Below are 20,660 nucleotides of genomic sequence, written 5' to 3'. Positions count from 1 at the left end.
ATCGCTTGCATCGAGAGTCATCCCAAAAGCATCGAACGCCAGCCAACTCTCTATGTTCAACGGCTTTCATACGCCAATGCCTCCCAGTGACGCTGAACTGGCCAGCCAGGCTCTCAACGAGGAATCTATCTATCGCTTCCGCTCATTCAACGCCAACGACGCCGTCACGCTCGGTCTCTCTCTTCGAAAACGGTTCCGAGCGTCTTCGCGTCACGCCAAGGGGAAAGGGCTTGTGATCTCTATTGAGACCATCGCTGGTCATACTTTGTTTGCGTGTACCGTCGGTGACCTGGGCGGGCTTTCCGGCGTCGGCGATGTCAGTCTTGACAGTTGGTCGTGCCTTGAGGTGAGTGGTCATGGAACGTATGTCGGGACGCTGTGTCCTACTGGCTTCCATGGGTAGGGTATGATTGCTGTTGTGCGCCGCACGGGTCACTCCAGCTACTACGTCGAGAAAGGCATGGGTGCTATGGGCAAGACGCCAAAACAGCTAGGTATCGAAGGCAACTACAGGATCAATGGAGGGGGTCAGTGTGCATGTGTCTCCGAAGTGACGCAGTGGCTGATCCGAGACTTTCGATTGCAGCGTTCCCTATTTGGCTTGAGGTAAACCCTCCTTCGGTCCTATCTAATAGGTGAGAGGACGCTGAAGAGCACAATATCAAGAATGCACCGTGCTGTCCGATCGCAGTAGTGGCATGCTATTCAGGATCGAGTGCCGACGATCATCATGTGGGTGTCCGTCTACAATTATGTGCCCTTGCCCTTCTACTAAGTCGCGCTTGGCTTCCAGATAGTTGTTGCGGCGGTCCGGGATTACCTCAAAAAATTGTCCAGGGATGACGAATTCACCCTGCCAACAGCCTCGATGCCGATGCCTGTCCCTCCAAGGGACACTCGAGAAAGCACCGTATGAACATTCCTCTCTTCCGTTGGCCCCGGTATTTATTAGGTATTATGAACAAGGCATGGACGACAGAGCCATCCAGTTCCACTGGGTTGTCATTACGACTTCACGAGCACTCCGAGCTTGAGTATCGCGACGACCACGACTTCTAGGCTGATGTCATGTATTAACGGATACGAGATATACGTATATTCAACGAACGACTGTGCAATCGAGGGCGAGTCACATGTAAAGAGAGAAGCCATGGGGAGTCTTACTCTGAAGCCTCCTCCTCGACTGGTTGCTTCAGCGGGCTCCTCAGCACCCGTATCGTTTCTGTCAGGGGTTGTTAGTGTAAACAGATAGCAAGCAGCACTGTTAACGAACCATGGCGCAGGAAGATTTGCCGCTGACCCTGCGGGCTATCCGCTTCAGCAACAGGGTCAGGCTCCCGCAGCTCGAAGTTGGCCTCCACATAGACTTGGGATCCACTCTTCAGCATGCGCAGATAGTTGTTGACACCCTCATTGAAAGACAGGATGCTATGCCATGTCGTCTTCGGATCATTACGCGCTGTCGTAGAGTGCGAAGCGCGTTAAGTACGACGCATTAGCAGTTGATTTGACTCACTGCCATCGGAATTGAGGGGAGGAGGAGGGTAGTTCGTAGTTGCCACGGTGTATCTATCCACAAACGTGCATCAATTCAACCTGAAGACGCTACGTAGAGGCTTGAGTAACGCACTGCACGTATTCCTTGTTGTTCCTGGTGTAACGCAGCTCAGGAACCTTGCCCAAGCGACCAATCAAGACGAGTTTTGCCAGGTCTGCAGATCGGGAAGGAGTGGTAGAGAAGGCCTGCCAGAAGTGGTGTCAAATGAAGGAAGACTGCTAGCGCTTCCTATAGCTTACCCTCGTGGATGCGCGCGTAGCCGCAGCAATGCGCTGCGAGAAGGCGAACATTTTGCAACAAATGGGATGAAGACTCGGGAGACCCTGGTGAGGACAGCGAGGACTCGCTTGATCGGCGAGCCTGAGCAGTGAGCAACGGCGGATGTGACGGCATGCACGTGAGTGCGTAACGTCGTGACGCAACCGCGCATGGCTTGAGCCGGTCTCGCCGCCAAACCCTCATTGCATCGCTCGCCCTCCCCCATCCGGGATATATCCTTATTTTTTCTTGATCATTGTGTGTATCTCGTGTATCCATAATGTCTCGTCACAGATTTGTACGCAATATCAATATCCAAGGTACTGCAGTATCCCCGTCTCTAGCCGCTGGATTGACGCGATTGTCCAGAGGAGCTCGAGGACTATGTATCGGATGGCGGAGAGGAAGACATGGACCCTGCAGAATACGGCAAGTATCCCTTCGGCACACACTTGCGCCATGTTGACCTCATTGCAGAACAATTGATTCTGGGGCTGGAGCAAGTCAGAGTAGCGATCGGATCCCCAGAACAGTCAGGCCTGTCAGACCAGGAGGTCAAGGATGCCCTGTATTACTACCAGTACGACGTTGATAAGAGCGTCAACTATCTCCTGGGTACGTTTTGTTGGCTGGGCTGCAATTGACATGGCTTGACGGGTTCACAGAGGAGCAGGAGAGGAAGAGAGCAGCTCAAGAGCGCAAAGGTGGGTCGTCGATGTCATATCTTATTCGTGTTCCTTTCTCCTGCCACCGTCACATTCCTACGAACCCTGCGAACGTGGAATTGAGGCTGGAGCGTGGTTCTTGTCCCCCGAGCGTACCCTGGAACGTCAACATTCACCATTGTCCGTATGACCAGACCCGGTAGAAAAGCCTCTACCGCCTGTGCCCCAAGACGACGAAACCGAAGCCCTAGACTATCAACCTGTATACCCTAGCTTTGTCCCCCCTGCCATGTCAGGTAGATCCAACATCCCGCTCATACGATTGGCGCAAATGCAAGCCGAAGAACAGGATTTTGATTACTCGGAGCCCTCGCCTGATTTTGTCCACACAAATCTCAGTACGATCGAGGAGAAGACCGAGCGCTCTGAGTCTGATGTTAGTCTCACACCACGTCCTCGGGTGCCCAATCTACCGCGTGTCTCGTACGCTACTTCGATGACATCAACGACAGACTACGGGCAAGTTATTGGTGTGTGATCTCCTTATTTTGTCATGTGTTTCTCTGAGTATTGTTCAGAACGCACATTGCCGAATCCTAACGACGTTGTTCCGTCTCCATCAACATCGGCGCTTCAACGACTATCATATCATGAGCCTGCTCCCTCCGCAACTCCCTCTGGGTCACGAACTCCATCCTCCAAGTCTCCCGAGCGAGGCACGCCTGTCCCTGTCCCTGCCATGGAGTCCATCCCGGATATACCTTCGATATTGACGAAGAAGTCCACGATAAAGCCTGCTAGCGAGAAGAAGTCCAAGCTCTCTTCCCTCGCGAGTTCAAGGTCGAGTGCTCGGTCGAGCGCGAGCAGTATCAGCTCGGGGTCATACACAACGGACGACGGGGACGAGTCTCTCATGACTTATCCTGGTCTCAGACCCTCCGCCGCATCCATGATGTCCTTCGCCAATGATGTCGACGACGCATCCACTATCACTGGTTCATCGTCCATGTCGTCCCACGTCCGTCGAGCGATAGCAACTGCGCTGGAGTTGGAGGCTGTCGATCAGGCCGTTGACAATACGACACCTATAGCTGGTGAGACTGCGCCACCGCCCCCGGGGCACTCTGTCGAGCAGCCTAGCCCCGCCCCAACTCGCATAGAGATACCATCCCCTCCACGGCCTCAGGCGCCAAAACCTCCCCGTCGGGTATCTCCAGCGGTCACAGCAACGCGCGAGTTGAGTCTGGCTCAGCCCTCATCTCCACCACGAGACACCCAGTCAAGCATATCCACACAATCCGTCGGGAAGCAGCCTTCCAAACTGGCCATGTTAGCCCAGGCCAAAGCTGCGCAACAGCAGGGGCCGTGGTTGCCGAAGCCGAAGAAAGCAGCTCCTCCACCATCTCACACTTCGTCAGTCTTGAACAAGACCCATACCAAATATTTGCAACCCGTGGCCAACGGCGGCACTGCAACGACAGCTATCACGACCTCCTACCAGACCTTCAGCAGCCTTATGTCCAAAGATCGGTCTATGCTGCCGCCTTCGATACCACCGGTCGCGCAGACGCCTGATGCGTTGTCGCCGCGAATAAGTAGTACGAAGGAAACAAAGCCGTCAAAGCTGACGATGAAGAGCAAGGCTGCGCAGCGAAAGGCTGGACGTGAATCCGAGCCTGTCCCTGAGGAACCACCGGCTGCACCGTTATCACCATTGTTCTCGCCACAAGCTACCCGCTCTCGTGCGTCACCCTCGCCGTTCGCCTCTATTCTCGTCGAAGAAACCGCTCTGATGACAATCCAAGACACCGACAGCCAACACACGAGTCGCATGGAGAGATCGTCCAGTCGGTCACAGGGTAGTGCATCTCAACACAGCTCGACGCGCAGCAAGTCAGAGAAGTCGAAACGCTCGAGCAAGCGCGACAGCTTGCTCCCTCCAGCCCCGGAGTTGGCAGCTCTTCGCGGCTTCGCCTTTGACGTACCTAGCCCGGATGACATCGTCTTCAACGCTCGGCGGGGGACATCGCTCGCGCCACGCTCTGTTTCCGGTGCTTTGCCTCTTCCACGTTCACCTCCTTCAGGACGTTCCTCTCTTTCCCATTCTATTGTTGATGCTGCCGCTTCTTAATTTATGGACGCTGACGATGTGCTAACTATTGCTATGTATGTCAATGAAATGTAGCTGCCAAAGAGCGCGAGAAAGCAGCCAAGTTGGCGCAGTCTAAGAAAGATACGTCACTGGCAAAACCGACGAAGAAAGCTACAATCGCTGCGACCGGCCAGAATCCACCCGCTAAACAAACGAGTGGTCAGGCCGAGATGGACATATCCGGTCTGAACCTAGCACCCAAGGACGAACCGATTGTGGAGGAAGAACCGCCGAAGGTTGCCATTGCCTTGGATAAGCTCCTCGAGCAAGTGAAAGCAGAACTGCAAACTCAAGAACAGGCCGAGAGGCGCGGTCTGAGTCTTGTTGTGATCGGTGCGATTGTTCGGCATTTCAAGCCACGATGTGTCACCTCAGACACTGTATGCAGGTCATGTCGACGCGGGCAAGTCAACCCTCATGGGTAGACTGCTATACGAGCTTGGGCGCATGGACGAGAAGAAGCGAATCGCCAATGAGCGTGGCAGTAGTAAGATCGGAAAGAGCAGTTTCAGTTGGGCCTGGGAACTCGACGGTACTACGGAGGAGCGTGAACGGTCAGTATAACGGTTTGTGCTTCTCGACTGACCGCTCACATATATGTACTTCTGCAGTGGTATTACCATGGACATCGCTCTGCAATCTTTAAGCACGCCGCACAGGGAGATCACGATTCTGGACGCACCCGGACACAAGGACTTCATACCTAACATGATCTCCGGAGCCTCGCAAGCCGATTCCGCTCTTCTCGTCGTTGATGCTGCGACAGGTGAATTTGAGGCAGGCTTCCAAAGAGGCGGGCAGACGCGGGAGCATCTGCTCCTCGTGCGGAGCTTGGGTGTAAGCCAAGTCGTCGTCGCCGTCAACAAGTTGGATCAGGTATGCTATACTCGTGCTACTGCTATGTAGATGACGCTGAGCAACTGTCTAGGTGCAATGGGAAAAGACGCGTTATGAGGAGATATGCGATGCTCTAACACCGTTCTTGATTCACTCCGGCTTCCATCCTTCCAAAACCAAGTTCGTCCCCGTCGGCGCAATGGCCGGCATCAACCTCACGACCCGGCAAGGTCCTGAAGCTGCAACCCTATCCAAGTGGTACTCCGGTCCTACGTTGACAGACCTCCTAGGTCAGTGTCATAGTGGGTGTGGTGTGTGCCTCGATACCCTGACAATGCCTTAGACGCTTTGGAGCCTCCATCACGGAACGTAACTGCACCACTACGGTTCCCAATTTCCAATGTCTTCAGAGAACAGGGTGCTGGACTAGGGGTTGCCGGTCGTATATGCGGCGGCGTCGTGCAAGTGGGCGAACGCCTCCGCATCCTGCCTGGAGACGGAACCGCGGTCATAAAGTGTACGTGAAGCCCTTGCACATGCTCGGCATTTAATAGCATTGGATTGCAGCGATCATGAGTGACGACAAGAGCTTGCCTTGGGCGATTGACGGTGCCAACGTCATTCTCTACTTGACGTCCGTCGACCCTGCCCACCTTGCCATCGGGAGCGTCCTTTGCCGCCCTTCCGATGTCATTCCGCTATCTATCTCTTTCACTGCGAGGGTCATCATCTTCGACATCGACATACCCATCACCGTCGGGGCATCGGTACGTCGACTCGTCATGAAAGAAGGCATGTATGAACTCTCCGTAGGTCGAACTCTACCACCACTCACACGACGTCCCCGCATCCATCTCGAAACTCCTCGCAACACTAGACCGAGCCACCGGCACAGTCATCAAGAATAATCCTCGGTACGTGCCATTGTATCGAATGTAAAATGACCTCGGTGAACTGCAATCTCGTCTATAGTGTTCTAACGAAGGGCGCATCGGCGGAGGTGCAAATCTCACTGCGTGCTAGCGGCACGTCCGGTCCTTCCGCAAAGGCGCAGCCCATTCCGATAGAACCATTCTCTGTGAATAAGGACATGGGCAGGATACTGATACGCCGTGGTGGTGAGACCATCGTAGCAGGTCAGTTGAATTCCTTTTGGCGACGATGTAGCGACATCGGGTGATTGACTCTACGCGTCCCAGGCATCGTCCTGGAACTTACTCAATGAATAACATGCCAAATCGTTTGTATAGACTGCAAATACACGAGAGCAGGCCATGTACGAATAGATGCAGAGGTACGGTGACGACCAACAGCCAACATGTAGTGAATCAATTCTTTTGAAGGAATTGCTACCATCCCTTGATCCATTGAATCCCACTTAGGTGGGTCCCTTGAACATAACCTACGACGTTGTACTCTTCTGCACCGAGGTTTCGCTTGCACTAAAGACCAGTTGTATTGATGTGGTGGTACAATGTTACAGCTACATGTCATCTCTTGCCCACACTTTTCTCGATCGGCACGTCGGCAAACTCTACGACATGTCAACTACACAACGAATGCAATCTCCGGCCTGGAAAGAAGACTTCAGACTAACGACTTTGAGAAAATGTGCAAGGACTTACGTGCATGTCGCTGAAGCCGGCGTTTATGTCGTCCAGCGTCCGGCTGTGAGTGACGTACTCGTCGATCTTGACCTTGCCCTGGAGGTAGTCTGTAACGACGGATAATTAGACAGTCATTCTCCTGGGTTCGGTCGAGCTTACCCTCGACAAGACCGGGGATCTCGGTACGGCCCTTCACACCACCGAACGCCGATCCACGCCAGGTTCGGCCAGTGACGAGTTGGAACCTAGTGTTTAGTCAGTACATGTCACAGCTCTGAATTATCAGACGACTTACGGCCTGGTGGAGATCTCCTGGCCAGCAGCAGCGACACCGATGATCGTGCTGACACCCCATCCCTTGTGGCACGCCTCAAGCGCCCCACGCATGACATGGACGTTACCCGTGCAGTCGAACGTGTAGTCGAGGCCGCCGTCGGTGATTTCGACGAGGTAGTCCTGGATGCGCTTGCCCTCCGGGAGTTTGGCCGGGTTTACGAACTCCGTCGCGCCCATCTTCTTCGCCCACGCTTCCTTGTTAGGGTTCGTGTCGACGGCGATGACGCGCGAGGCCTTGACGAGCGCGGACGTCGCGATGACGCCGAGACCGATGGCTCCGCAACCGAACACAGCGACGGTGCTGCCCGCTGGATCGAAGGACGTCAGTGAGGGGTATGCCTGGTCTGGTTACGCTAGACGTACGGATGCCTGGCTGCTTGACGACTGCTCCCCAGGCGGTGGTGATACCACAACCGAGCAGGCAGACACGCTCGAGAGGAGCCTTCGGGCTCACGGCCACGACGGATACATCCGCGACGACAGTATATTGCGAGAAGGTCGACGTGCCCATCTACCAACCGACGTCAACATCTATATGCAGCCTCATTTCGCGTACTCACGAAGTGGTGGATTGGCTGGCCCTTGCAGGTGAACCGAACAGACTCGTCCGGCATCAGACCCCGACCCTGGGTGGCGCGCACTTCATGGACTTGAGCATGAACATCAGCTTCCAGGTGCATATGTACTCACCGCTACCGCACAGGTTTGTCTTCCCGCTCTTGCAGAACTTGCACTCACGGCATTCTGACGTTCCGTCAGATTCACGGACCTGGCTCGTTGCCCACGACACTCACCAGCGGTGTAAAGGGGAATGACATGGTCGCCCTTGCATCCAGCGATATCAGGTACGCGTTGAATTGAAATCTCGATCGGAGACGTACAACAGAGACGCTCGTAACGCCTTCGCCGACGGACTCGACCTGCGAGCGGATCAACGACTGATGGAGGATCTCGAGATCACTGAACTCACAATTCCACCACCCTCGTGGCCGAGAACGACGGGGAACACGCCCTTACGGCAGACACTGCATGAGCTGCTAGAGAACGTGTCTGCGATGGTCGCTGCGTACCTCGGGATCCTTGCCGCTGCGGGTGTACTCGTCCGTGTGGCAGATACCTGCACGGTCGGGGATGAGTTCTGAATAGCGGACTGATCGGCAGGATGCCTCACCTGTGTAGAGGATCTTGATGCGGACTTCGTGGGCGCGCGGGGGCGCGACCTCGACCTCCTCGAGCTTGAGGGGCTCGCCTGCGCCCCAGCAGACGGCGGCCTTGCACTTGATGACTTGCCCTGCGGTGGACATGGGTGTTGTGAGAAAGGAGGACGGTGTGAGGGGCGATGTCTGCCTGGGTGGTTTATAAGGCGGGCGGGGCGTTCTTCCGTGGCCGGGACTTATCACTTGATCATCGCCCGTCTGGAGTCGGGAGGGGCAGGGTCGCTCAGGCGGTCATCCGCGCCATCTCGTGTACTCTCATGTCTTTTCAGAACATCTACTACAAGCGGGTGAGTCCGTGTTCCACCGCGTCCGCACAGACAGTCCACCCTCGTCCCCCAGGCGGTCGCCACCGCGCGCCCGTGCTATGTCTGCCGCAAACCGTCCACGACCGTCCTCGCGACAATCCAGACCGTAGACTTCCTTTACACATGCGACACACATCTCTCAGACCCCGGGTTCGCCAGTCAGGTGGGCCAGGCGAGCGACGGCGTGGGGGCCGGTGGCGCGAAGATGGGTCTTAGCCCGGACGAGATAGCCAAGGTGAAGCAGGAGTGGGAGGAACGGCAGAAGAAGCACGAGAAGGACACGAAAGAGAAAGATAAGGACGGGGACGAGGGCGACAAAAAGTCAGAGTCGGCGGGGGACAAGGGCTCCCAGAGTCCGCCCAAGGCAACCGGCTCAGCATCATCTACAGTAGCCAGTCCTCCTATGAAACCCTCGCATGAGCGATACGCCCTACACCGCGACATCTTCGCCTTGCGGCTCGCGGAGCATCGCAAACGAAGACAGGCAGCTCAGGCTAAGGAGCTTGCACCACGGCTTCCAGGAGCCCCTCGCGCAACCCTGCCGCCCGCTGCTTGACGATAGCATCCACATGCGTGCTGAGCGCGGAGTTCTTGCTTTCGTAAGTAACCGCTGTTCTTAATTCGGAAGTATTCGGAGAGTAATGCGCCTATCCAAACCTTTTGTCTGTCAGATGTTGCTGTCGTTCACTCTTCCTCTTGCTGTGTCACCACGGACGGACTGTACGGGTAAGAACCGAATTCCCTCGACTGTGTCTCGCAAATATAATCCTGGACAGACGCTCCGGTGTAAAGGGCGAGAACAAGTCGACAATAGCACTCCGAGCCCCCTATGTGAGCTCGGTCGTTCCGATACGCTGACAATTCTCGACTTGTGAACACTGTTATTCGATCGCAGCCGATCACAGGACGCGCTCCTCTGGGGCCTCGGTACTCTACGGATGTACCCACATCCCACACTCGGTCAGCTGAGCGTGTCTGGCGGACGCGAGACGGCGGATGACCACTGCTACATGCCCTTGGCCGTGCAATTTCGCGCGCAATGCTCCTGTTGTTTCCGAGACCGGTGCACTGGTCGCCCTGTCAGAGTCCACAGTGAAGAGGCGGAATAGCTGATTGAGTTTCATTTCGATGTCCCGAGAGGGTCCGAACTGCTCCCTTCTCCTTTGGAAGCTTGAGGTTTCTTCCGCAACGCGATGACAAACCAATCCAAGAAACGGGCGGCCGGGCGCCGCGACCGGAAGTGCCGGAAGGTGCAAGATGCACGGTGCAGAGTCGTGACTGGCAACACATCTACGCACATTCGTGGATGAATGGATTACAGCTTGTACAAGTCCGTCATTCTAACGTTAGCCCGATTGCGTATCCTATCCTGCACTTTCCTAGTCTGATCAATCGCGGAAAGGATTGCAGTTGCACACCATCGCCCTGACGGCGAAGCTCGCCACGCTACCCATCGTCAGTCCCATCACCAAACAGAAGCTCGCCACCGTCGCAGCGATGTCCACGTCCTCCGTGCGGCCCTTCAAGCGTGGGTTGTGCGCGACCGATGGTGCGGACATCATGCACATGCTCGACACGTACCCGTTTGTGACGCCGAAGAGCACCAGGATGAGCATGTAGAGCGCGTCGGACGTGATGACGGGCTTCATCGCGGTTGGCGACGCCCACTGGATGTTGCACATAAGGAAGAGCGGGATGAAGAGTGTGCGCGCGAGCGAGAACGATAGGAGCCGCTTGGCGGACCAGATGTGCAGCCGCGGAAGCGAGCAGAGCGAGCGGCCGGTGAGGTCGCCGATGTTGTAGACGAAGAAATGCATCGCGCTGAAGAGCAGCGGGTGCGTGCTCGGATTCGTGGATTGGATCGACACCGTGATCGGCGGGAACACGGACTAATGTCGTGGGTTAGCATGCGCACAGCCCCGCGACGATCAACTTACCAAGGTGACCACGAACACATAAGCCACAGCGAAGTTGAACGGCAGGTTGATCCTGCCTAGGCGGAGCATCTGTGCTTTGCCGCTACGTCCCTTGTGCGAGGGACCGCTAGATGTCAGACCTCGTCTTTCGTCCGGGCTTCCGAGGCTATCGGAGGGAAGCCTCCCAGGCGCGTGAGGCCGTTGTCTGGCGATGATCATCTTGTACGCAGGTAGAGTCTTCAGCCAGATATGCACTGCATATGTGACGAACAGGAACACTGTCGAGAGACCGAAGAACAGAGACGCCGACGTTTCCTCCGGAGTCCTCGAGAGCTCGTCGTCTCCTGTCTGAGGCGATGGGGGCGGCACGCGATGCGTGGATGCGGCCGCGCTGAGAACCTGTACACCGCTGACGGCGACACCGACAGCAGCTTGTCCGGACATGACGGCCTGCATGGCCTCATGTCCGAACAGCGAAGCAAGTGCGACCACTGAGCTTTGCAAGTATGACCCCGCAGCGGACTTGATCATGGCAGCGAGGAGGATAAGCGCGAAGAAGAGCCCTGGGTGGACGTGAATCCATGTGCTCAGCGTAAGAGCAGCAGTCACAAAGGCTATAATCAGCAGTGACCATGATATGCGACCTGTGCTGAGAGACTGAGGTGTTGGTGAATACATGATTTATTAGGGGCACAACATAGTCAACGTACTTGCTTGGAAGTAGCGGTCGCGTGCCCAAGGAAAATCAAATTGGAGAACATGAAAGCCATGGATAGATATGAGCTGAAGGACGCCTTCAGAGGGGACCCGTCCAATCTGGACATGAAGTACGGAGTAGCAGTGATCATTGCTCTCGCTGAGCGTCAGCACATGCGGCGCGACACGCAACCCGACGGACTCACCATTCCAGGGGAGGAGTACGGCACATCCCAGCACGAAGTGTATCGCGCGTATCTTGCCATCTACGACGACCTCTGGCGCGTCCTCCATGATATCCACAGCATCCTCCTCGTCAACCTCGCTGACATCAAGCGAATGCCTCGTAGCTGGACCCGCTGCTACGGGGGCCTGCGGTATCGGCTGATACTCCGCGTCGACGGACGAGGACCGTCTTGCTGCTCTTCCTGACATGGTGTTCCGTCGATATGTTGGGTGACGAGGAGAATGTGGACGTGGCGGAAAAGGGCTAAGGGAACATCCTCCGGCGTGAGGATATGGTCAACTAATAGTCGGTGTCGGTGTCAGCGACTCAGCGGTTCGGGAGCCGTACTCGGTACATGGATCGCACGCTGGATCTGGCAGGCACAGGGCCTCTGGCTTCGCGGGCCGCCGACCCCCGTCTATTGTATGGGCGCTCAGTGCTACCTCTCCCTGCTGAGTCCTCCGACTGCAGCTCTTGGTGGGCTTGTACTCGTGTTACGTATCAGTGTTTCCGCTGTGTGCAAATAGTTGTGCGGAACTGTGCGCCCCTGTGCACGGTCATATCCCGAGAGCCACCCAAACATAGTCTTGTATGACTCGGACGGAACCTCTACACCGTAACAAGTCACAGTCCGACTAGTGAAGAATCCTCCGAGATGTAGCTAGCAAAGAGTATGTTCCTGTTCCGTAAGAGTCGCAGTATGTACATAGCGAGCATATAAGCGATCCTCATACTCCTCGATTTACGAGCCTCCGCGGCGGTGATTGACCAGCAATAGCCCGCCACAGCCCGGCCAACGCAGCCAGGACCTCCCTTCGCCGCATCCCACTTCGCCTCCATGCCGCCTTCATAAGCGCCAACAGACACAGCAGGAATGATATGTCAAGAAAGAGCCGACGGACTACGATGAACGTCGGCGAGCGGCCGCGACTGGTCGCGAGGAACGCTGCCAGATGTCTTGCGAGGGTGGTGGCATGAGCAAGAGGGTGAAGGGCCAGCGACCACATGCCCATGTCATCTAGGTCCACGCCGGTTTGTTGACCCGAGGCCCACGGAGAGCTGCTCCCGTGTAGGGAGAAAGAGGTCGTAGAGCGTCGAGCGACGGCCTCCAGCGCCTCTATCCGCTCCGTCAAGGCGACAAGGGTCGCCTGTACGTGCTCGACCGCTCGTTCCAACGAGGGTCGCGAAGGTGGTCTCGGCTGCACACTGGGTATACTGGCATATGGCCGGCGTTGCTGCTGCTGGCTGGCGGGTCTGTACGCGACCGGCGGATGGTGGTACTCGGAGGTGCGGTCACTGGGCGGTGTCATTGGTGCACGGTCGCGATAGGATGTGAGACTCTGGTTGTACCCAGAGGACGCAGACGGACCCGCGAACGCTGACTCTGTCTGGAACTCGGGAAGAGGCTGGATAGCGGGTATATTCATACCCACAGGAGGAGGTGATATCATGGTAGATCCTGCCATAGGTGTGCGGTAGCGGCGCGAAGACATGGAGGATTGTGGGCGATTCATTTGGCTTTGCGCGTACACAGATGGAACAGGGGGAACTTCATCATTCTCTTCTTCGCCATCCTCAGAGCTGCTTTCGTCTGTCCGAGGGTCAGGCATTTGGCCTGGGACCGTAAGTCCTGCGCTCTGGGCGTTGCGCAGGTGTGCAGGCAGGGCGCCAGGTTGGTAAGGTGCGGCGGGATGATCGTCGGAAATTGTCGATCCGGAAGAGCTAGATCCAGCGGACCTAGACAGCGAGCCTGCCGGTAATAAGTACAGGAAAGAACGGTGGTGAGAGCATAGCGCGGACGCACCACTCATGACAATATTTGAAGGGTCCCCCGTGTACGACTCCAACTCCCGCACTAAGTCCATCGCCACAGTCTTGTCGGAATACCTCCGCAATACCTAAGAGAACTGTCTAGAGACGTCACAGAGACGGGACACTGGTCGCACCTTCAACAAGGCCTCGATGTATAGCCATTTTGCTTCATATGGGTCCAAGTCCTTATGTTTGGCCCATGCATCCCTACGGACGTACCGCTGAGCACGAAGCCGGCACGCGAGACGATCTGCGCGCGTACCATTTCGCCCGGCCCAGCATATCCCACACGCTCGGCCTCGGCGATTGCACATTGCCTACCGTGGCTACAATGGAACGACCCGGGTTGTTAGCAGATGGTACCCTGACGTGGACATTGAGATGGCAATGAGTACCTTGTTTGTACAGGCTGGTCGTATGCACACCATCACTGTCAGCTGTGGCGTCCTCGAGTGGGCATCAAGCATCACAAACCTGTACATCGTCAGTTTCTCTTCGTAACCGGTCTGTATCGGTCCATTCTTGGGTAGGCCCTGGACAATCTCCACTGCGCGGTCGAATTGCGCATCTATCAGCTCCCGTGAGTCCATCTCGTCTGGATCGGTGTCAGCGCGCGACCGAGCAAAGTCGTAGAGTCGTGAAGAGAGGACAGCTATAGCAAGCAGAACACGGTAGCCTTATGACAGCAAAAGCAAAAGAGCAATGTCTTGAGCGTGACTACCTGGAGTCGGAGGTAACAGGAAGACTGGCCAGGGAAGGTCGGAAGCACATTGGTGTCGTTGTGAGAATCAGCTGCTTTCGGGCTCGACGCCGAGGCTGCGTGACATGGCGAAACACTGAGCCGAGGCCATCTCTTGCTGTCTTTCTAAGTTACTAAATTCTAGTCGTAGGAAAGTCGAAGTCATGTATGTAGTACAGGCAGGCTCAAATGATCATTTACGGAGTGTATCTGCATCGTCCCGAAGGCTGAAAGCGGTCCAATGCTTAACACACATTCGAGTTCATACGAAACGACGCACTCTCTCGAGACTTACGATCCGTAGACATGGCGAAACGCAACTGTGTAGCATTGCCGAGACTATTATGTGTGCGGGTGGTGCCTGTATTCCTGGGGTGCTTCTGTGGTTGCTGCAAGTGCGGCAAGTCCTCCGAGTCGCCGCACTGGATGGCACCCTTGGGTCCAGGACACTCACATGGTACTAGAAATGTCCATTGGTCGAGTAGATGGACAAATCATCACATCACAGACGTGCAGGTAGATGGGAAATAGTAGCGAGTACGTTAAGCCGCAGCTTTTGGGGGTGAAGGCTGCCCTAGCCGTCCCCTGGATGCTCCCGGTGCCCACCGATACTTCAAGCCGCCAGGGATTTTCTCGTCCTGCTCACTGAGCCGTTTGCCTGCAAGGATCATACGGTCAGAAAGTGTATGGGACGAGTATATCTAGGACGGACCTCGCCATGTCAGATATCCCCAAGCCTTTCCATGTGTACCCTCGAGCTTCAACTTCGTCCGCGTCACCTCCCAGTAGCAGTCTGTTATGCCCCTCGTCGTCCACCGTGTCTGGTGCACCACCTGGCCTACACCATCTTGTGGATATCTCGAGAGTACCTCATAGAGGTTCCCTGGCCGATTTGAAAGAGACGGAGGGAGCTGCTTGGGGAGAAGACGTCGGATGGCACCCGTTATTCTGCTCATCCCGGTTGAGACAAGGAAGTAACAGTTAGGCCTAGGGTAGCTGTCAGCTGACTGCACATCATAGAACAAGGGGATGGACGTGGACGTGCCTTCTAAGAGAAATGAGGCAACTGCCGAGTGCCAGTGAAGGTGAAAGCAAGAGCGGACTTGCCACTTCGAATTGAGAGCGCCCGAGAGATCGGGCGCTTACCGAAGGCACTCCTTCCCTCTTACGCTCATGCAGCGTTGCGCTGTCCAGCATGTAACACTGCTCGCTCGTCGGCCCCTCCTATTCAGACCGTCTTATCATCGTCTTAGCTCTAGCTCTATTCCCTCAGGCGCTGTGGGTCACGACTTGTGCGGAATCCCCACCCAACCGACATGGTCCGTGAACGAGCTTCTGTCGTCCTACCCGCGACCATCCATTCCCCCTTCTACCCTACAAAGACTGCACGAGCTGTCGGCCCTCATACCTCCCGCTGAGGGCACGCCCGAACACGAGAATCTCACTCGTGAGATGGAGGGTCTGGTGAAATTGGTGGAGGCGGTGAAGCTGGTGGATACCAGCGGTCTGGAGACAGCGAGCGACGCACCCATCCCGGATGGCCGCATCTGGGAGGAAGGGCGGGGCATTGAATTGACGCAGAGCGACGACCTAGAAACCGATGGCTGGGACCTGCTTCAGCACTCACACAGAGTGCGGGATAGGCTGTACATTGTCGACGCAGACAAGCGGAAGTAGGGCCCTACGTTACATCCTTCAATTCGACCTTGCGTAGGTTTTCCTACAGCTTAAAACGGTGCTGGAGCCTGACAGTTTATACTAAGGTCTGTCATGCCGAAGCGTCGTCACCGTGTCCAGACATAGAATAGCGCCTCGTCGCGAACGGAGACATGGACGCGGTGGATGTTGACGATGTTGACTTCAATCAGTCCCGTGCCATCGAGCCCTTTGGAAGTCCATGCTGTCGTGCAATGTTGCGCTCTTTCACCAAGATGTATGATTGAAGCATTGCAATGGACACTAGATAGCTGAAAACACTGGCAATAGTCATAAACACAGTACAAGGATGCTCTTTCAGAGTGCATTGTGGCCTCCAGTTGAGCCAAAACCCCCGGCACCACGCAATGTCTCGTCGAGATCCTAGCCAGTGTCCGCATGAGCATACGGCGGTGTCGCATGTGCGGAAAGAACCGTACCTGGACCTCCAGTACGTCCGGTGTTACAACTCTCTCTAGGATAAGCTGGGCTACCCGATCCCCTTCCTCGACTGCGGAAATCTTTTAAGTACATTTCTCGGGAAGTTCAACATTACGAAGACACTACCTTGGAAGTCCTGGTCCGACAGATTGAAGAGAAGGACATAAACCACGCCGCGATAGTCAGCGTCGATGACACCGGCTCCTGTATCTATCATGAATTTGGACGCTGACCGAAGCATGTCAGTCATGGCGTGCAGAATCCTTGACTTGGTCTTCACCTAGGCCACTGCGGGGAGCCACACGCCCGTAAGTCCCAGCAGGTACCGCTATGGATATTTGCGTGTCGATGAGGGCTTTGCCACGCGCCGGGATGACTTTTCTCTCTGCACTACTCGAGTAGCATTAACTAAGGACAGAAATAGTCCCCGCCAATGCGCACCTGTACAGATCGTAGCCCGCAGCGAGCGCGGATCCACGTGTTGGTAGTTTTGCTTTTGGCGACAGGCGTTTGATGAGGAGGTTTGCAACGGGTGCCAATTGAACCTTTGTGTCGTCCTGCTCCTCGGACACTTTGCGTTTCTTCGCTGCAGTTTCGTCAGACATGGCGTGGCGAGTGGTAGTCTGTAGAACGGCGGGGAGCGCAACTCGCGAGACGCGTGATACGAACGACGCGGTGCCGGACTCTCAAAGCGTGTCAACTCCGCTCCCAGGCGCTAAGTCTGCAACTGTAGCGCGTCGACGCCGCATCACCGTCGACAACTTGCCAGTGTACAGAGTCATCTTGCTTGTCTGATGGATTTCTCACTTGCTGGGGAACAGCTCCCTATCTCATCATTCTTTACGCAGCGCGGAAGCCAAAGCAAGCCAACGGCGAAGCGTAAAGGAGATCGAGCGGACGAGACTGAGGACGCGCCTTCGAAGAGAACTAAGCAGAAGGGCCAACCACCTCATCCAGTGAGGACGCCAGCCGCATCCAAGGAGAATGGTCATTCGCGCGCTCGCTCGGGACCCGAAAAGGCGAACGTAGCTGTGCCTCCTGCCGCTACTGTACGTCGCGACCGTAATGCCAGTGAGGACGTGAATGTTTCCAGTCGTCCCAAAGGTGCTGTTTACCTTTGACGTCCCGCGCAGCCTAGCTAGTCGCATATGCCGTCCTTTGTTGCTGATGCCTTATAGATGCCGGCGACCACCATTATAATGCTGAGGCCTCGGCCGACCATGAGCCCTTTCTGACGCCGAGAGACAAAGGTCGACGCCCCATATATGCTGCCTCCACTCTCCCCACTCCGCCACCAACCCTTCCAGCATCTCGTACTCGCACAAGAGCTCAGCCTGCTGAATCGCCATCATCGACCCCACCAACAGGCAGTGCCAGCCGAATCTCGGCGGAAATCTCGATACCGTCCAAGCCGACAAGTTCTTCGGCGCCGCAGGTTTGTACCACCTCTTCCAAGTGTACCGTTGTATACTCACTGCCAGCACCTTCTCTACATCTAAAGATCAAGGCCGGAACGGACGATTCCCATTCTTCCAACATTGACAGTGCAGTATCTCCGGGGAGTACTCAAGAACGAGACATGAGTTATAGGCAACAGTACCACCTACTTCTCTACCCGCCTGGGTGGACTCCTCCTGCAGATATATCTATCCCTTCCTCTCAACCTCAGGAGGATGACCTGTTCCCCTCATCTCAACGGAGAGACGAACCTTTGTCGTACTCTCAAGACTTCTACGTCCCGTCATCTCAGTCTCAAGAACTGTCTGGGTTCAAGTCGCCCACTGTACCTCGAGAGCCATCGTCACCCTCACAACATCACAGCCAATACGAGGTCATTCCCTCTTCACAAAGCCAGGAACGCGAGTTTGTACTACCCTACGAGATCACTTGTGGCAGAACGAAGACATCGTCCAGTGATATAGTACCGACATCGCAACACGAAGAGCTTGAGCTATGTATGCCTGGACGATCGCAGCAAGCTGGAGATCTCTGGCTCTTGGGCATAGACCGTCCCGCCCCTAGGGAAAGCCCTGCTCCTCAGAATGGGCTGATCGTCGAATCGCCGGAGCCCGCGTTGTCCTCAAGAGACCGCATGAAAGAGCAACCTGCTATGGACAAGCGGCGAGTAGAGTCGCCTATGGGTTCCAGAGTTCCCTCACCGGTGAGGACTCGTGACAACGAGGCGGTTTCGAGGTGCGTATGATAGCCACTCTCGCAGCGACCTGTAGTTTGACAGTTGTACCAAGGAACAGGAGCGAAGACGCGGTCACTGCGATCCATACCGAGGACGGCGGCGACGCGGAGCCGTCATCACCTCTCACTCCTCTGACGCCCTCTTCGTTGGCGCCTTCGTCACCGAAACATGTCTCGCCATTGCGGCCCTCATCTATGCCACCTCCCTCATTACCTCCACCCGTACCAATGGTGTCGCCTATCGCGGGAAGAACGTACACCCCCTATGAACAACAAGCTTCACAAAATCCGTCATATCATGATATCAGCCAACGATCGTGCACACCGTCTCAAGTGCGCCAATTCCGGGAGATGTTCGAGGAATCGCACAGCTGGATTCCGAGCCAGGACGACCTCAGCTTCGGATCCCAAGTAAATCTCGAGCAATTGGCACGCGGGTTGCCAACTGGTACTCAGTCACAGACTGCCGCGTATCCCCTGGATCAATCTGAACACTCCAGGGAGATACGTATCGCTCGTAATCGCGCAAGCGAAATGTCACCCAGCAACCACGATTATCACGCCACCGACAATCGCATGTCCACGCAGGATAACTGGCTTGAGAGCAGAGACTACGTTGAAGGCGCTAGTTTCAGCTCAGATGGGTCGTCAATCCCACCGGTAGTAGACGACTTCTTGGCCTTGTTTAGCCAACCGGGTGCACATACCGATGATGTAGAGCGGTATGGAGACGACGACTGAGCTGGCACTATTTACGATTGTATATCATCATGCCCTTTGTCGAGGAACGAGGCATGCTCCACGACGAGGGCTTGATCCGTCTACGACCTGTACGCTTCACTCGCCAGACTGCGTATCAATAACCACATATTCGTGCCTGCCCCGAAATTCCTACGAAGAGTTGACCGATGTTCGTACATCGCAATTCAGTCCAATTAAAACAACCTCAGACTGGTTTGCCCGCGGTGCATATCGGCCGGGCTTGGGAACTCGGTCAGTCGAGTCTGGGCAGGGAAGGTCTCGTCCCAATTATGTATTAAGTATACCAATCGATAGTTACAATCGAAACATATGCAACGACGTACCTTCTATGTATCCGAAACTTCCCAGACTTTGTTGAGCATTTCGTGGCCGACCAGTGGGGTGCCCGGCCGAGATCCCGACCCGATATATGATAGTACAGTGAGTTACACAGGGCGGCTGTAGTCTGCTTCAAAAGGTGGGCCCCATACCGTAGCAGCCCTTAGGCGGAGTTACATAAGCATGTTCATCTCCGAAACGCGCATGTAAATCTCGACGCGTTCGACGCGTCGCGTCGCCTGTGCTGCCTCACGCCCACATTGCCCTTGCTTTGCCCCGTCCGTCGCTCGCTTTCACCCCGTCTTCTTGCTGCTGCGCCGCTATTGTCTCGCCCTCTCCCATCCCGTCGCCCGTTCTCGCCCGTCCCCTCCGCCTCGCCCATCTCTGCTGTTCCGCCCACTCGACCTCTTTTGATGCGCGGCATCGAGATGCGTCTGTAGACACCCCTCATGCCGCATACGTTGCCTTGCATTCTGTCGCGCCATCGCGTTGCAGAGTCTGCCATGAGACCCGCACGACCACCAACGCGAAGGTGCTTGCAAAGCCTTGGATGGCTTGGGTCGCGACGGCGACGGATGGCAACTCCGAGTCGCAGGTGCGGAGCGAGATGTTATCCTGCTCTCTCAGGAACAGCTCGCTACGCCAGGCTTCCGCAAGCTCATGGACGACAAGACCTTCGCCGCGCGAATCATGGCTCTCAATGGTGACGAGGCTCATCTGTTGTACAGCTGAGCTCACAGTTCCGACCGCTATCTCAGGACATTGGCAATGTTCATGCACAAATGCCAGGGGACATCATTCTCGTCGCCTGGACCGCGACAATCCGCTCGTGTCTACAGACAAGCACGATCGTGAACTTCCTGGGTATGCGGCAGTTCCTCTCCGCCGGTTGAATGCACGGTACGACATTCGCTGGGTTTTTCGAAC

At 55.7% G+C, this 20,660-nt stretch overlaps 11 protein-coding genes across 11 annotated transcripts; 5 read left to right on the top strand and 6 right to left on the bottom strand.

The window, feature by feature from the left end:
- Positions 1-76: 76 nt before the first annotated feature.
- Positions 77-916, top strand: C8Q71DRAFT_697404 (uncharacterized protein; the record flags this gene model as incomplete). Its single annotated transcript, XM_047919969.1, has 5 exons — positions 77-346; positions 404-527; positions 587-606; positions 667-732; positions 794-916. 5 exons carry the CDS (start codon positions 77-79, stop codon positions 914-916), a joined length of 603 nt encoding a protein of 200 aa, XP_047784769.1.
- A 319-nt stretch (positions 917-1,235) lies between these two features.
- Positions 1,236-1,848, bottom strand: C8Q71DRAFT_793588 (single-strand binding protein family-domain-containing protein; the record flags this gene model as incomplete). Its single annotated transcript, XM_047925483.1, has 4 exons — positions 1,236-1,459; positions 1,517-1,569; positions 1,631-1,743; positions 1,798-1,848. The coding sequence occupies 4 exons, from the start codon at positions 1,846-1,848 to the stop codon at positions 1,236-1,238; spliced, it is 441 nt and encodes a 146-aa protein (XP_047784768.1).
- A 248-nt stretch (positions 1,849-2,096) lies between these two features.
- On the top strand, positions 2,097-6,695 carry C8Q71DRAFT_852476 (uncharacterized protein; the record flags this gene model as incomplete). The annotated part of the gene is made up of 14 exons (XM_047926833.1): positions 2,097-2,136; positions 2,186-2,431; positions 2,482-2,520; positions 2,676-3,011; positions 3,060-4,532; positions 4,667-4,966; positions 5,022-5,187; positions 5,245-5,509; positions 5,562-5,760; positions 5,814-5,987; positions 6,038-6,237; positions 6,284-6,384; positions 6,443-6,606; positions 6,670-6,695. The coding sequence occupies 14 exons, from the start codon at positions 2,097-2,099 to the stop codon at positions 6,693-6,695; spliced, it is 3,729 nt and encodes a 1,242-aa protein (XP_047784767.1).
- A 179-nt stretch (positions 6,696-6,874) lies between these two features.
- Positions 6,875-9,030, bottom strand: C8Q71DRAFT_21407 (glutathione-dependent formaldehyde dehydrogenase). Its single transcript, XM_047917059.1, has 12 exons — positions 8,585-9,030; positions 8,484-8,530; positions 8,384-8,425; positions 8,295-8,333; positions 8,208-8,238; positions 8,104-8,157; positions 7,974-8,053; positions 7,777-7,924; positions 7,373-7,721; positions 7,237-7,322; positions 7,096-7,184; positions 6,875-7,043 (listed from the first exon to the last, which is right to left on the bottom strand). Exons 1-12 carry the CDS (start codon positions 8,715-8,717, stop codon positions 7,005-7,007), a joined length of 1,137 nt encoding a protein of 378 aa, XP_047784766.1. The 5' UTR covers positions 8,718-9,030; the 3' UTR covers positions 6,875-7,004.
- On the top strand, positions 8,382-9,733 carry C8Q71DRAFT_730683 (DUF1742-domain-containing protein). Its single transcript, XM_047922119.1, has 2 exons — positions 8,382-8,917; positions 8,970-9,733. Exons 1-2 carry the CDS (start codon positions 8,753-8,755, stop codon positions 9,489-9,491), a joined length of 687 nt encoding a protein of 228 aa, XP_047784765.1. The 5' UTR covers positions 8,382-8,752; the 3' UTR covers positions 9,492-9,733.
- Positions 9,734-10,332: 599 nt separating this feature from the next.
- On the bottom strand, positions 10,333-12,185 carry C8Q71DRAFT_800847 (nucleoside transporter-domain-containing protein; the record flags this gene model as incomplete). Its single annotated transcript, XM_047925945.1, has 4 exons — positions 11,754-12,185; positions 11,562-11,701; positions 10,873-11,508; positions 10,333-10,824 (listed from the first exon to the last, which is right to left on the bottom strand). Coding segments are annotated over exons 1-4 (1,497 nt in total), but the record flags the coding sequence as incomplete, so codon positions are not given.
- Positions 12,142-14,438, bottom strand: C8Q71DRAFT_730675 (ACBP-domain-containing protein). Its single transcript, XM_047922118.1, has 6 exons — positions 14,060-14,438; positions 13,981-13,994; positions 13,848-13,911; positions 13,720-13,792; positions 13,578-13,671; positions 12,142-13,523 (listed from the first exon to the last, which is right to left on the bottom strand). Exons 1-6 carry the CDS (start codon positions 14,173-14,175, stop codon positions 12,502-12,504), a joined length of 1,383 nt encoding a protein of 460 aa, XP_047784763.1. The 5' UTR covers positions 14,176-14,438; the 3' UTR covers positions 12,142-12,501.
- Positions 14,439-14,585: 147 nt separating this feature from the next.
- C8Q71DRAFT_730674 (uncharacterized protein) lies at positions 14,586-15,446 on the bottom strand. Its single transcript, XM_047922117.1, has 3 exons — positions 15,370-15,446; positions 15,037-15,311; positions 14,586-14,982 (listed from the first exon to the last, which is right to left on the bottom strand). Exons 2-3 carry the CDS (start codon positions 15,278-15,280, stop codon positions 14,867-14,869), a joined length of 360 nt encoding a protein of 119 aa, XP_047784762.1. The 5' UTR covers positions 15,281-15,311; positions 15,370-15,446; the 3' UTR covers positions 14,586-14,866.
- Positions 15,447-15,497: 51 nt separating this feature from the next.
- Positions 15,498-16,001, top strand: C8Q71DRAFT_697395 (uncharacterized protein; the record flags this gene model as incomplete). The annotated part of the gene is made up of 1 exon (XM_047919967.1): positions 15,498-16,001. The coding sequence occupies one exon, from the start codon at positions 15,498-15,500 to the stop codon at positions 15,999-16,001; it is 504 nt and encodes a 167-aa protein (XP_047784761.1).
- A 336-nt stretch (positions 16,002-16,337) lies between these two features.
- C8Q71DRAFT_793581 (dUTP pyrophosphatase) lies at positions 16,338-17,065 on the bottom strand (the record flags this gene model as incomplete). The annotated part of the gene is made up of 5 exons (XM_047925482.1): positions 16,338-16,403; positions 16,460-16,530; positions 16,587-16,688; positions 16,741-16,850; positions 16,902-17,065. The coding sequence occupies 5 exons, from the start codon at positions 17,063-17,065 to the stop codon at positions 16,338-16,340; spliced, it is 513 nt and encodes a 170-aa protein (XP_047784760.1).
- Positions 17,066-17,196: 131 nt separating this feature from the next.
- C8Q71DRAFT_730668 (uncharacterized protein) lies at positions 17,197-19,836 on the top strand. Its single transcript, XM_047922116.1, has 5 exons — positions 17,197-17,564; positions 17,639-17,895; positions 17,962-18,653; positions 18,707-19,678; positions 19,738-19,836. The coding sequence occupies exons 1-4, from the start codon at positions 17,255-17,257 to the stop codon at positions 19,392-19,394; spliced, it is 1,947 nt and encodes a 648-aa protein (XP_047784759.1). The 5' UTR covers positions 17,197-17,254; the 3' UTR covers positions 19,395-19,678; positions 19,738-19,836.
- Positions 19,837-20,660: the final 824 nt, after the last annotated feature.

The sequence above is a fragment of the Rhodofomes roseus genome (genome assembly GCF_022264815.1).
Source record: "Rhodofomes roseus strain CIRM-BRFM 1785 chromosome Unknown C8Q71scaffold_1, whole genome shotgun sequence".
NCBI lineage: Eukaryota > Fungi > Basidiomycota > Agaricomycetes > Polyporales > Fomitopsidaceae > Rhodofomes > Rhodofomes roseus.
This window is presented reverse-complemented; position numbering and strand designations above follow the sequence as displayed.

Coding starts and splice junctions, on each gene's coding strand:
- C8Q71DRAFT_21407 (XM_047917059.1), bottom strand. CDS start 8,717: ATGTCCACCGCAGGGCAAGTCATCAAGTGCAAGGCCGCCGTCTGCTGG. Junction 8,531..8,584: donor CATCAAGATCCTCTACACAG/GTGAGGCATCCT, acceptor CCGACCGTGCAG/GTATCTGCCACACGGACGAG. Junction 7,044..7,095: donor CCGGCTTCAGCGACATGCAC/GTAAGTCCTTGC, acceptor TCTTCTTTCCAG/GCCGGAGATTGCATTCGTTG.
- C8Q71DRAFT_730683 (XM_047922119.1), top strand. CDS start 8,753: ATGTCTGCCTGGGTGGTTTATAAGGCGGGCGGGGCGTTCTTCCGTGGC. Junction 8,918..8,969: donor AGAACATCTACTACAAGCGG/GTGAGTCCGTGT, acceptor CTCGTCCCCCAG/GCGGTCGCCACCGCGCGCCC.
- C8Q71DRAFT_730675 (XM_047922118.1), bottom strand. CDS start 14,175: ATGGACTCACGGGAGCTGATAGATGCGCAATTCGACCGCGCAGTGGAG. Junction 13,672..13,719: donor ACATCGAGGCCTTGTTGAAG/GTGCGACCAGTG, acceptor CAGTTCTCTTAG/GTATTGCGGAGGTATTCCGA. Junction 13,524..13,577: donor TTCAAATATTGTCATGAGTG/GTGCGTCCGCGC, acceptor TATTACCGGCAG/GCTCGCTGTCTAGGTCCGCT.
- C8Q71DRAFT_730674 (XM_047922117.1), bottom strand. CDS start 15,280: ATGAGCAGAATAACGGGTGCCATCCGACGTCTTCTCCCCAAGCAGCTC. Junction 14,983..15,036: donor GGGATATCTGACATGGCGAG/GTCCGTCCTAGA, acceptor TGATCCTTGCAG/GCAAACGGCTCAGTGAGCAG.
- C8Q71DRAFT_730668 (XM_047922116.1), top strand. CDS start 17,255: ATGGATTTCTCACTTGCTGGGGAACAGCTCCCTATCTCATCATTCTTT. Junction 17,565..17,638: donor TGTTTCCAGTCGTCCCAAAG/GTGCTGTTTACC, acceptor GATGCCTTATAG/ATGCCGGCGACCACCATTAT. Junction 18,654..18,706: donor GACAACGAGGCGGTTTCGAG/GTGCGTATGATA, acceptor AGTTGTACCAAG/GAACAGGAGCGAAGACGCGG.